General features: G+C 34.9%; 1 protein-coding gene across 2 annotated transcripts in view; it reads left to right on the forward strand.

Moving 5' to 3' along the window:
- Positions 1-13,382, forward strand: part of EPHA3 (EPH receptor A3) — a 330,559-nt gene that overhangs the window by 218,237 nt on the left and 98,940 nt on the right. For both annotated transcript variants that reach the window (XM_053565304.1, XM_053565305.1), the window contains exons 4-5: positions 583-738; positions 1,440-1,775. In XM_053565304.1, coding sequence (XP_053421279.1) covers positions 583-738; positions 1,440-1,775 — 492 coding nt within the window. The remainder of the gene's footprint in view (positions 1-582; positions 739-1,439; positions 1,776-13,382) is intronic.

Raw genomic sequence — 13,382 nt, forward strand, 5'->3', positions numbered from 1 at the left:
CTATTGCCGTAGAAGTTGAAGAACAACCCTGTCAAGCCAGAAAAAAAAAATTATAGCTCATGAAAATCATATGTCAAGAACCTTAAATACACTGAAAGCCCTAGTTTCCTCCTTCAGTTGCTTATAATATGCGGAACGAAGTGGTACACACATAGAGCAATTAGAAAACAAGTTTGTGTGTAATAGGCTGCTAGTTGCAATTCAAATAGTATACACATTGCATCATGTTTTAAAAAGGGAATGACTACATGGTGACATGGTTTTGCTTTATTTTCCCCACAAATAGTCCAATGCCAAGTAAAGCTGTGAAAACACAAGCTGGAAATTTCATCATACACTAGTGCCAAAATAATCTAAATCTTGTGGGGTTTTTTTTCCTTAACATTTGGTGCAAATTCAAACATATATGTAGAAAAATTACACTAACTCATATTATTTGCTTCTAGGAGGAAAAAAGGATTTTTATTTATAAGGAATTCATATTCTAGCAAACCGAAATCTGTTTTACAGATTTTTTAAATACAGTTTCAAAATTGTTACAGAACTCTAAAGGAGTCTTTTTTTTTTTTTTTTTTTTTGTAGCTTGTCGACCAGGTTTCTACAAGGCTTTGGATGGTAATCTGAAGTGCGCTAAGTGCCCACCTCACAGTTCTACTCAGGAAGATGGTTCAATGAACTGCAGGTGTGAGAATAATTACTTCCGAGCAGACAAAGACCCTCCATCCATGGCTTGTACCCGTGAGTAGTTTTGCTGCAACCCATGCCTCCATGTTTGCTTTGATTTGGGTTTTCTTCTGGTTATTGTGCTGTTTGTGTTTGTTTCTTTTTTGTTTTGAAAGCATTTGGCCCATTTTTTTCTGTTGTCCATGTGCAAATTGAAAGCTTTCTCTGCTTCATTTTCCATGCTTGGCTCACCCAAGTGCAACATTTATCACGCAAAATGAATTGTATTTCAAAGTACTTCCTGCAATGCAACCCCAAGAAAGAAAGAACATTTTCTGTGTCTTGTTTTAGACCTTGCATTACATTTGACAGGATAGAGGAGGTTATAGGCAGAGGATTTATGTTTTACATTTCTATTCCCTCTTGCTCTAAGTTGGTCATAGGTCACAAGGAAAAAGGACTAAGATTTATAAAACTAATACCAAAGTTTTCATAAATATTCACAGGAGTATTTAAACATAGAGATAAATTCTTCGTTGGACTTTGTGAATGTCCTCTTACCCTTGAGTTAAAACTCCCCCATTCACAGTTTGGGGTGGACAGTACTCTTGACTCCATGTGTCTATAATCTCATGAATTCCCTACAGATGAATTAAAAGTAGATAATACAGACAGGATGGTTATTTACCTCTTTTGGTTCCCTTGTAAATTATCTATTTCCCTTGTAGTAGAAAACAGAAGTGAGGCTCATTAATCTTTGTTGAACTACTTTGCAGGGCCTCCATCTGCACCACGAAATGTTATCTCTAATATAAACGAGACCTCGGTTATCCTGGACTGGAGCTGGCCCCTGGACACAGGAGGCCGGAAGGATGTTACCTTCAACATCATATGTAAAAAGTGTGGGTGGAATGTAAAGCAGTGTGAGCCATGCAGCCCAAATGTCCGCTTCCTCCCTCGACAGTTCGGACTCACCAACACCACGGTGACAGTGACAGACCTCTTGGCACACACAAACTACACCTTTGAGGTTGACGCCATTAATGGGGTGTCAGAGCTGAGCTCCCCACCAAGACAGTTTGCTGCAGTCAGCATTACAACTAATCAGGCTGGTGAGTACACGCCGGATCCTATTCACTCCTGCCACGTCAATTTCGAATAATAGTTTGGATAACAGAGTGGAAAAGAGGGATGGAAAAAAAAAAAAAAGATTTGAAAGAGGCCCAGGATTTTCTCTTTTATCACATTTAGATAGTTATGATACTTTAAATAATTCAATATAATTATTCAATGGGGAATAAACCATATTTGTTGGGTGACTTTTAAAGTACTTTGTACTCAATCACTTCCCAATTTGGATTCCTTAAATATTTGGGGACCTGAGATAGTAGTTACAGAGCTCCTTGGAACATGTTTATATTTCAAAGAATTTAGCAGGCACTGCCTGAAACTTAGCTTTGAAAATGTTGAGTGGGATACTTGAAATGATAAATATCTTTACATTAGTAAAAATTAGATTTTTTTATACAATTCTTCAGTTATGTTATGCTCCTTGGAAACTGCATGTTATAACTCTGATAAATAACAAATCTCTGCTTGTTTAGCAATAAGAAAATAAATCATTATCATTTGATATATATAGCTTGTATTAAAAATTCAAAATATGGAATTTAGGGAGAAGTATAGTAAAAATAAATCTTAATAGAATAAGATTGGAATCATTGATCTAAAAAAATTTCTAATATGAATTGTTAGGTGATTTTATCAACCATATTTTCTACTGATAATCTTTCCCCAATTAAAAAGAAAATCTACATTGGGAGGCAATAAACAACGGCCCTTCAACATGAAATGGAAAAATTAAACAAACATACAAATATCTCACCTTTCTGTATCTTATATCCATAACTATTCTCTCGCTCTCTTTTTTTTACTATGAATTTACTATTATTATTATTTATTTTTTAACTATTGATTATTTTCATCACCCTTTAACTCCTGTATGTGAATTATTTATGGATTTTATTTATGGGGTTTTAATTCTGAGTTTTACACACATACAGATGGATTATACTTTACACACTAATGATGTTCCTTTTAGATATGACAACGTATCAATATTGTGATAAATGTGTAATAAACACCTTTTATAATCAACATAGCATATACAAAATTAAGTTGACAGATATGCGTATATTTGTTGTACTTAACTGTTGCTACAAAATGTCATGGTTAGGATTACATTCCAAGCAGTTGAACTGAGAGATATTATTGTATTATTTATACATAAGCAAACATTGGAGCCAAAAGAAGAAGAAAGAAAGAGACAGGATGCCACTCTGAGATGCTTTAACTAACTGGAGCTGGAGATTCTCTAGTCCTCTCTCAGGAGAGCTCACCCCTGAGCTGGAAGTCAAGATGGAGGGCAAACTGGGCTTCTGATTGGCATTTGGCTTAAATTATGGAAGTCCCTCTGGTCCCTGGTGAGGATTACTCTTTGCTCTGAGGATATCAGAACGTGTCCTGGATGCTCCAGGGGTCCTCAAACTGTGGCCCATGGGCCACATGAGGCGGTGTGCTTGTATTCGTTCCTGTTTTGTTTTTTTTACTTCAAAATAATATATGTGCAGTGTGCATAGGAGTTTGTTAACAGTTGCTTTTTTTTTTTTTTTTTTAACTATAGTCCGGCCTTCCAACGGTCTGAGGGACAGTGAACTGGCCCCCTGTTTAAAAAGCTTGAGGACCCCTGCATAGGCTAAAGGAAAGCAGAGACAACTAAATGTTCCTATCAGCTGAAAGAGATTTTCTAAGTAGCCAAATAGCCAGCCAAAAAACACACCACATTTGCCTCCCGCACTTGGCTTGCTCAGGAAGGGTAGTTCAACTACGACAGACACACAGTAAGTGTCATCCAAGACGTGGGTGTGCACCAGTACGACTACTGGTTATTAATATTTTCAACTATTTCTCTACTGGTGGGAAGTTCTTCTATCTACTTCTGCAGGTTTGTGTAGAAATGCATCTGTACTGGTTAGTTTCTCGAGTACTCTGAGCCCCTTATGCTCCGTACCTGAGGTCTACCTTGATTCTCCCACAATCCAGCATCTAAAGGGATAAACCTGGCATAGAGGGGTCTTTAGAGGTCCCTGCCCTCCCATGCCCGGTGATGGATATTTTGAGTATAACTCTTGGCAAAGCCCATCTGTGTTCATATATGTGTCTTTCTGATTCCAGAGCTCTCTCTTATTCTCATTTTTCCGCTGGTCTGTACCACATTGATGAAAATCCTATTCTTTTACATTTCTATAGTTACAAATAAACTTGTGGAAAAGACATGAATTGTAAATGATGTATACTAAATCATTACTTTAATCTTGCTTACTGAATCTGTAATTTCATTACTTTAATCTTGCTTACTGAATCTGTAATTTCTCCCATCAGAAGCCCAGACCAACCAGCGTATGCTTTTGCTTTGTTTCAGTTAATGAAGCAATGAAACTTTGTACTTAATGGCATTTAAAAATTTATAACAGGTTTATTTAACTGTCTTCTGTGAAGAAAAAAGTATGAGTCCTGTAATGCTATTGCCATATATCTCATGATTATCCATTCCTCATATTCAGTGAACACAGGAATTTTAAGAAATTATAATGATGTGGCAAATGGCTTTTCCAAGTCCTATATTTCAAGCTGATTTACTACCTTGTTTAAAAGAGGAGCATCAATCTGTGTTATAATTATCTCTTAAGTCAAACAGAAACGTATAAAAACAAGCATGAGCTCTTTATTTCCTATCTTATCATTCCCCTCTGCCTTTCTGACAATGCATTTATCAGGAAACTGATACTTCCTAACATATACAGCAAATGAATCTAGGTAAAGTGGCAATGGAGATCAGGCCAAGACATTAAAAAATAAGTGAAGCTGATGCTTTGGCCGTCCCTGTTACAAATCACAGCTTAGGACTTAGAGATTCATCAGGGTTGATATGAGTTACTCTTCCTAGTCCTATTCCCATTTTTTTATAAAAATAACACACTTCACACATGCAATTCTCTGATTTCTTTTCTGAATGTATTTATATTCGTTCATTCTTTACGAGGTTTTGTTTCTAGTCCTTATCTTAAACATTGTTATTGTTATGAAATTTTAAGCCTCTTTAATTTTGTGAAGGCAAAAAATGGAAACCTAATAAACACATGTATATGTAAAAAAAAAAAATCACACATTTATTTACAGTATTCACCACCAGGCATTTTGTATATTTATTTCAAGGCATCTGAATTGTTTTGTGTGCCTGGGGAGTTTGAGGTCTTCGTTTCATCTTTAAGTCTCCAGGGTATAATATATAAGCATGATTAGAAGCAATACCATTTCTACTGGGAGTGTTTCTTTGTTTTGGTTTATTTTTGTTCTTGTGAAGGTTAATGGACTGGTAGCCTTGAAAAATGAGCCCCCTAACAGTGGAAGGGTACGGCTGTGACAGACCCCGCAGCGTTTACATCTCTCCTGGTCTCTCTGTCTTTGACATGGATATAAAGGGGGAAACCTGAATGCGTTCTTTTTAATTTAGTTGGTGAGATCGAATTTGTTGATTCTTGTCTTGATTACATTGTAAAAGTCTCTGCGATGACCGCATGATAAGGCACCTTCTAAATTGCAGAGGATTATGTTGTAAATTCGGATATTAGTTCTCAGCTCTCAATGCTTTCCCAGAGTATGTCAGTGAGATAAAAAGCTCAGTCTCATATAAAGATTGTATCTGTGACTCCGTCACTCAAAGGTGTGGAGAAAGGACTGCAGGTTTCAAAACAAAGCTCTTCAGTGTTGTAACTTGCCTTAAGTTGCTCCTTTTTGTTTTCTACTTAGAATGAGTACATTTCTCTTTGGGTTCTGGACTGAAGCACTGGTTCCTCTAGTGGATTATCTGTCTCTGTTTATTCTCAACTGCCAGGACAGACTCTGCCCTTTTTAACTGTCCTGTAGTATGTAATAATCTGAGAGTGCAACCAAGGGCACTTAAAGAGAGTTTATGGGGACTTGGAGTTTTGAGGTTCGCCTCTGCCCCCATTTCACTGCTGAATCAACTGAGATCCAGGAAGCTTTTTCAACATTTTATCAAGAGATCAAACTTCTGAGTGAATTGGCCACTCTTTACTCTATTGGAATTCTGCATGCATGTGTACAAATTTCACCACAAAATTTGATTTATTCACATGTATGACAATGTTACAGAATAGTACAGGACTACACATTATGCCCATATGCCTTCACCCAGGTTTCTCCCAAATTAACATTTTTTTCACATATGTTTTCTCATTCTCTCTCCCATCTCTCTCTCGCGCCCACTCTCTCTATTACTTCTTAACTGCTTGCAGATACTATGCCCTTTTACTCCTAAACAATTTGCATTTAAACAGAAAGACAAATGCATGCAATTTTCAATTTCTTGAAAAAATAACATTCTTATATAACCTAAATATGTTTGTAAAAAGTAGGACACTAACCTTTTCTTTAGTAGGATATGATTTGCAGATATTCGTCAGCCTTCATCAGTTGTTCCACTAATATCCATGCAGCAAAAACAAACCAATGCTCTGCTTTCCCTGATTTTCTTTCTATAAAATACTTCCTATCCATTATAATGAACAAATAAATTATTTGCTGTACACTCAAGACAGATACAAAAATATGACAGGAAAGATGAGCAACATTTATGGTTAACACTTTCTAGATAGTTGATGTTAACTACCCAAGGAATTTTACAAATGCTACTTCATTCAAAAGTAATCACTTAAAACAAAGAGAACATAACTTAATTGTATTTGCATTTTCTATGGAAGTTCCATTAATTTGTACTTTGAAGGATAGCATCTTAGAGAGATTTGATATAATGACAACATTTCTATCCTCAGCTTTAGAGTGGCCTCTATCATTCACTTAATTCAATCATCAGAAACAAATCTCTTTTCATCTTAGACAAACTCCGTTTTCTGGTTGAAAATTGCCATCCATCGTATAAATGTACAGAAGTCCAATAAATTTTTAGTCTTCCTGATGTATTTATTTTGTGTTATTCTGGGACGATACCCCAGAGCTTTATTACTAAAATAATTTTAAGAAATCCATACAGTTTTTGGTCTATAAGAACACCTATGTACTCACTTCCAATAAAAGACTCTCAGAAGCTTTCTCACCCTTGGTTCTATGGCCTGCTAGTTCACAGAATAAAATACCAGCATCCATTAGAAGAAAAGGAATTCAATAAGTTTAATCAATCCTAAATAAACAACATATACTTCTTGAAATGGACCCCAAAATATTTGGCAAAAAGGCATCTAATTTAATGATTTTTCATTTGATAAATTGTTTAAATTTTTGGTATTTTTAATTCCGATCTATATTTCCCTTACCACCTTGTTGTCCTGGGACCTAGACATAGCTTATGAAAAAGGAATACCTCATGTCATGCTTTACCATTTCTGAAGATGCAAATGTTTCAAAATAAACATGGAAAAGGTGCTTACCCGGACCTGGTGTTAAACTATGGCCACATATTGGTGTTGTCTCTAGACAAATGCATGTTGCAACATAATTATACTCCCTGGAAGTAATTTAGACACAAGAAGATTCTGTATGATTTTTTCCAGAACATGAGGGAAGGCACTTCAAAATCAGTGTAGTGAATCAGAAAGTTGAAAACATAATAAAAATCACCTGCCAAAATAGTGGAGCTTCTATGATTCCAATGATGTACTATGAGGCATTTCCTTCCCTTTGTTTCATTGTATGATTAATGAACCCTAAGAATCAAAGTCTTAACCTTTTATTTCTTTCAAAACACAAGTGAGGTTTGAATCCAGCCCAGAGATTACAAGTGAATATGTACATTATAATTTACATGGTGCATTTTACTTGTGTGGCGATTTAGCCTCTTTCTTTCTGTTTAGAAGTCAAGGCAGATACCTGTGCATCTGAGAATATCACTCTGCAGGGATGTGTCGTAGTGTTTCCGAAGGCTTCCACATCATTTACCACGTTAATGATGCCTTTCAGCCACCACGGCGTGGTACCCAGGCATATTATGTATCTGCAGAATGAGCAATAAGCTGAACAAAAGCAAAACCGTATATTCTCCTGACAGTTATTCAAAACGTTTTCATGAGCTTAAAGCTGTAACAATACAGTACATGCTCAATAGAAGACAGTTTGGGGGCCTCCTAGGTATAAACCGAATTCTTGTCCAGTCTATTTCTGATCCTTCATACAACTCATTAATGGAGCAGACATGTGCCTGGAAGGGTGTGATGAAGGTTATCATTCTGGCTTCTCCTAAAAGATGCTCACAAGACAAAGAACATCCATTACCAGGAGGGGAGGAAATACGGTGTTAACTAAAGCATGCAGAACTTGCCCCATATTAAACTGCATTCTTCCAAGAGCAAAAGATAATTTGCAGCTATCTTTCTTGCTCTTTTTTTACCTGCAGGAAAACATTTTTAGTCTTGAAACACAGAAAAATAATACTTTATCTTTTAAATGTGTTCTGCCTTTCTAGGGTAACTTAAGTACAGACCTTAGGAAATAATTGCATTGTGTGTAAACAATTGAAAAGTTAGAAAATGCAAATATTTCCAAAGATAACAGCTCTGTTCTCAAAATCAAATATCTTACTAGCACTGGTCAGACCTTTTAATAATAAAGTCTTTGTTATATTTTAGTAATTCCACAAGTATTATCTCAGTGTTAATAGTGATTCTGAATTTATCAATATGGTACCAAAAAGAAAAAAAAATTATTTTCCTCAAGTGATATTAAGGTCATCTGTCATAAAATTGTTGCAATAAGTATCCAAATTATAAGGACTATATGCAGGGAGCATGAAATACTATAAATATAGTCCAAGCAAAACAATGACAAGGCCAAAAAGACGAGCATTTCACATGTTCTACCTCTTTTCATCGTACTGATGTAACTCCTCTTGATATGATTAGCACTGCACAAAGTCCTTTACATAATTATCTTATATGGCTATAAGTGAGTCAATGTCTTGTTCATGACTATGCAACTTTCTGTTACAATATGGAGCTGTGACACCATGGCACTCTCCCCAGGGCAAAAGAGTGAAACTCTGTCTGCAAAAAAAAAAAAAGAATTTAAGGCAATTATTGGACTAAACCTACTGGCATCTTTGCATTCTTTTAGAAAGGGATATGATAATAATTTGTGCATATGAATTGTGAAGATTGCGTAAAATGACAAAGTGTATATGTGACTGAGAAAGTCCTTTAATAATTTTTGTGCCCTGTCTCTGGCATAATCAAGCTGCTCTTCCTGAGTCTGGGGAAATAGATAGTCCTTTTTAAAATTAAAAATATGAAAAAATTTTAAAATGTTTGAGGTCAAAACACTAAAACACATTACTTTTAGATGATTAGCTTAGGCCTAAGCTAAAATCTTTCCAAGGCCTAAAATCTTTTCAAAATTGTGAGTTGTATGTATGATGTGTGACAACAATCAACAGGCCATTCTTGCTGTGTTCATTGCACACACACGCACACACACACACACTCACCTATATACTTTGACTTTGTGTCAGCACTGAGTTGCCCTTGAAAGAGTCTGATGGAAATTACTGGTAAAAAGTTAGATATGTTGTTCCGTATCTCTGAGACTTGGGCTAGGACAAGACCCAAAGGCACACATAAAATAAACTGGTAAAACAAATAAAGGGATGACTAACAAAGATATATACAAAGATTAAAGAAAAAAATAGAAAAATATATAGAAAGAAACCAGTTTTTAAAAAGAGAGGAGGGAGAGGAGAAGGAGGAGGAGGAAGGATGATCCTCGGAATCTCGCCTAATGTGCATGAGGTGAGGGTGTTCAGTGCACCCCCTGGGTGAAGGGCTCAACTAAAACTTGAACTTTACCTTAAAGATGAAAACAGTGTAACCTCCAAACATTTGTACTCTCATATCAATCTGAGATTTAAAAAAAAAATGTTCTAACAATCATTCTGCATAAAGAATTAAAATGAGAAACATTTACCAAGGATCATGTTGCAACAGGAGACAAAGATTTTGAAATTACTTAGGAAATCCATACGTTTTACTTTTATTCAGTAAAACATTACTTGGCTTAAAAAAATTATTTCAGTAAGTTTACTATAGTACCAGAAGAAAAATTTTAAATGCCCTTCCCAGAATAATTATGCATACCACAGATATTTTAAAGAAACACCTTGTACCTCAAATACTTCATTTGTTTGATTCATCACATTATTAAAATTTTCTCTGTGGGTAGAGTTTGTCTATTTTTCTCCATGTAAAGAGGCTTATTAGGTATAGCCTCTAAAAATGAGTAGATATTTCAATTATTTACGCAGATTTCCAGCATGCCTGGGAACCAACCTCTCTATTTCGATCTTGAGTAAAGGTTTATTTTATTCACTTTTCATTAAAATGATTTTACTAGGTTTCTCAGAGTTGACATCTGACATACAGTGCCCACTGGCCCATTAACTCCTGGTAAAAACCTGGTTTAGAATATAGTATACCTCGTTCTTGATTTGAATTGATACAGTAGAAGAATTTGGTTTAATTTGACATTTTTATTTCTGAAAACTTTAAAAAGTGGTTTCTATCCATCTTACTTAATATATGCCTACATTCTAAGCTGTTTCCATAAATTCTTATTAGGTTGATAATAAGGATATATGTGATAAATGGCCTTATTCAAATCCTAATATGAAGCAGCTAGACAAACAACTAAGTTCTACAACTTACTATTTCTGTGGGTATTTGTATGTACATTGATATTTACATCAATTAAGAATATAAAATTTTAGAAAGACTTAAGTTGAAAAGTGTCTGTCTAAAACCTAGCAGATCTAAAAGTAGAAATCTGCTATTTTTTGCTGAAATATTTGAACTTGAATAGTTTTACTCCTAATTATCTCATCTGTCAAATAAGGATTATATCCACACTGAGGTGTTGCAAAGATAAGAATAAATGAATATGTAAGTACCATGTATGTGCTGGCTGTTTATTACCATATAAGAAGTGGCTAGTACTAGATAATTCATATTTTTAATAAACATTTGAAACATTCAGCAATAAACACACTCTCAAAGATCAAAGAAACTCTTAAATAACTCTTGGTTTTCTTTAGCAATAAAAAACAGACTTGAATGATTTTTTTTTTTTTTTCTGTTCTCTAAGCATTGATTAAGCACTTTGCATGAACAGGTTACTATGCTGGATGTACTGTGGATAAAATGATGATTAAGATGTGGTTACTATCTTCAAGGAGCTCTCAATCTAGAAGATCTTAAAGGTTTTTAAAACCCAGCATGAAATTGATTGGTTTGGCCAAGAAAAGGCAGGCGAGACCAGCTGCCAAGAGACTTCAATGAACCACCCAACAAAACAGATTAATCTTGAGTTCACAGATCATACCAAATTATGTATAATGGTTTTATCTTTTTTTAATTACTACAAGAGAGCAAAAAATAAATTACCCATTACACATGATGCTAAATAAAAAGAGGAAAATGAAAGGAAAAAAATGAAAAGAATTCATACTCTCCCAAAGAGGAAGAAGAAAAGAAATGAGACGATTAAGTAACACCCAAATTAGATGACAGCGGCAGTGAACTTTAACAGTCTTTCAGTTGAATATATCTGGTTTATAACAAGCACTTAGTCAAAATATGCTGACTTAAAATAATGGGACAAGTACAAATGTTTAGAGCTGTCATGACATCCTCCACATTATTATAAAATCTTCTTTCTCTTTCCATGCATCAACCTATTAACTGATCAAGCCTTTTGTTATCAATGTGGAATGAAATATTCTAAACGTACAAGTTTTTAGATAATCACCATATGAAATACATGAAACCAGAATGAACTAAAATATAATTGATATAATTATCATGAAAGTAACTCTTCATTTGAGATAAAGAAAATGTCAAAGTTTTAGAAATGTTCAGAATAATCATTGTAATCAGGAATTACAATTGTTCTGAAGATACATAGCCATCATTTGGCACAGATAGCATAATAGCAGTAAGATTTTGCTACTTCACTAGTATCTGCTAGGACATCCATGTTTACAAATTTCACACATGTTGCCTATTTGCAAAAGTTTAAAGATATTCTTGATTCTCTCTATTAAAGAAAAAAATATTGATATGAGGTTCAAAAAGAGAAATTTATCAAATAAATTAGATATAAAGAAATAATCTACCTTTTTTAACTAGGTGAAGCTACATGCACACTTGTTGGGAAGACCAAGTTTAGCTATCTTCCTGGGTAATAACTATTTTTAAATTTTTTATGCATTTCACATGCAATACTGGTATTTACACAACTTATTGCTATAATTTTTAGAATATTATATGTTGTCTTTTATATGTTATGTATTTTCAGCTAGTAATCCTTTCTCTTTTGTAAGTAACCATTTCTTTTTTAATTTCAGAATGTTACAGGGATACAAATGTTTTGGTTAGATGGATTGCTTTTATGCTGCTTTTGAGTCAGGGTTATCCGTGCCTACCTCCCAGATAGTGTCACTGTACTTGTGAGGTATGATTGATTTCCACTGAGTTTTACTTCCATCTGTGCACACGAATGCTGAGATTTAGATGAACTACTGGGACTTAGATGTTGTATATGCATACAAGGTTGGGCATTTAAGTTCATGCATTTATCCTAGAAAAAGCTCTACATACCTTATTGCTGAATATCACTATGGTTACCTTTGAGGGACTCTCCTGGGAAAGCTATCCACAAATGCCAGCACCTAGTCCACCCCTCAAAGCAGTTTTGGAACTCTTTCTCTGGAATAGACAACAGGGCTGTCATTGTGTGAAGTATGACAGTTAAGTTAGCGAGCTTATTCTAGAAAAGAACTATGTATCTCATTTCTGAATATCACTACCGTCACCAGATGGCCGAGGGGAGTACTTCAAGGATAACCATAGTGATGCCCAGCAATGAGGTCGGATAGCACTTTTTCTAGGATGAATTCATGAACTTAGTTGTCCCACCTCATGTATTTGTGCACATGTTCGGATTTTTGTTGAGACTGACAGAACTATAGACTGGGTACAAAATAAAAATATTTATTATTTGAAAGCAGCAACCAAGTGCGGAGTACGAAGGTGTTTGCAAAGCCTGTACTAGGTTTTTATAAGAATCATTTAAGCCTTAAATAACACGGTAATGTAGGCATCATTACCCCTTTTTATAAAGAAAGAAACTCTTGTCAAGAGGTTAGTTTACTAGCTCCGTTTATAGAACTTAAGTGTCTGACAAGAATTTCAATATGAGTCTTTCCAATTCACCAACATGTTCCAGTTTTTAGTAAACTTGCTACTTTGGGGAATTTTGTTTCATCTATGTAACACCAGGGCTAATATAACTTAATAGTATACAAATCATGCCTCAATTGTTTTGCTCTGAAATGTATTTGAACAAAGTTTACTCCTATAAAAAGAAAACTAATATCACTGACCCAAAATGTATGACCAATTAGATAAGAAATATGTGTCCTGGTACCACTAAGATTCTTTTCACTAACCTCTGAGGGTAAATGTTGAATACTAAATAACAGATTGGTTCCTACCAACACTACCTTGCTGGCAGTTGACAATATGGGATCAGTAACCCACGGGCCATCACATTTGAGGTAATGACCACTCCATTCATTT

The sequence above is a fragment of the Nycticebus coucang genome, chromosome 16 (genome assembly GCF_027406575.1).
Source record: "Nycticebus coucang isolate mNycCou1 chromosome 16, mNycCou1.pri, whole genome shotgun sequence".
Lineage (NCBI taxonomy): Eukaryota > Metazoa > Chordata > Mammalia > Primates > Lorisidae > Nycticebus > Nycticebus coucang.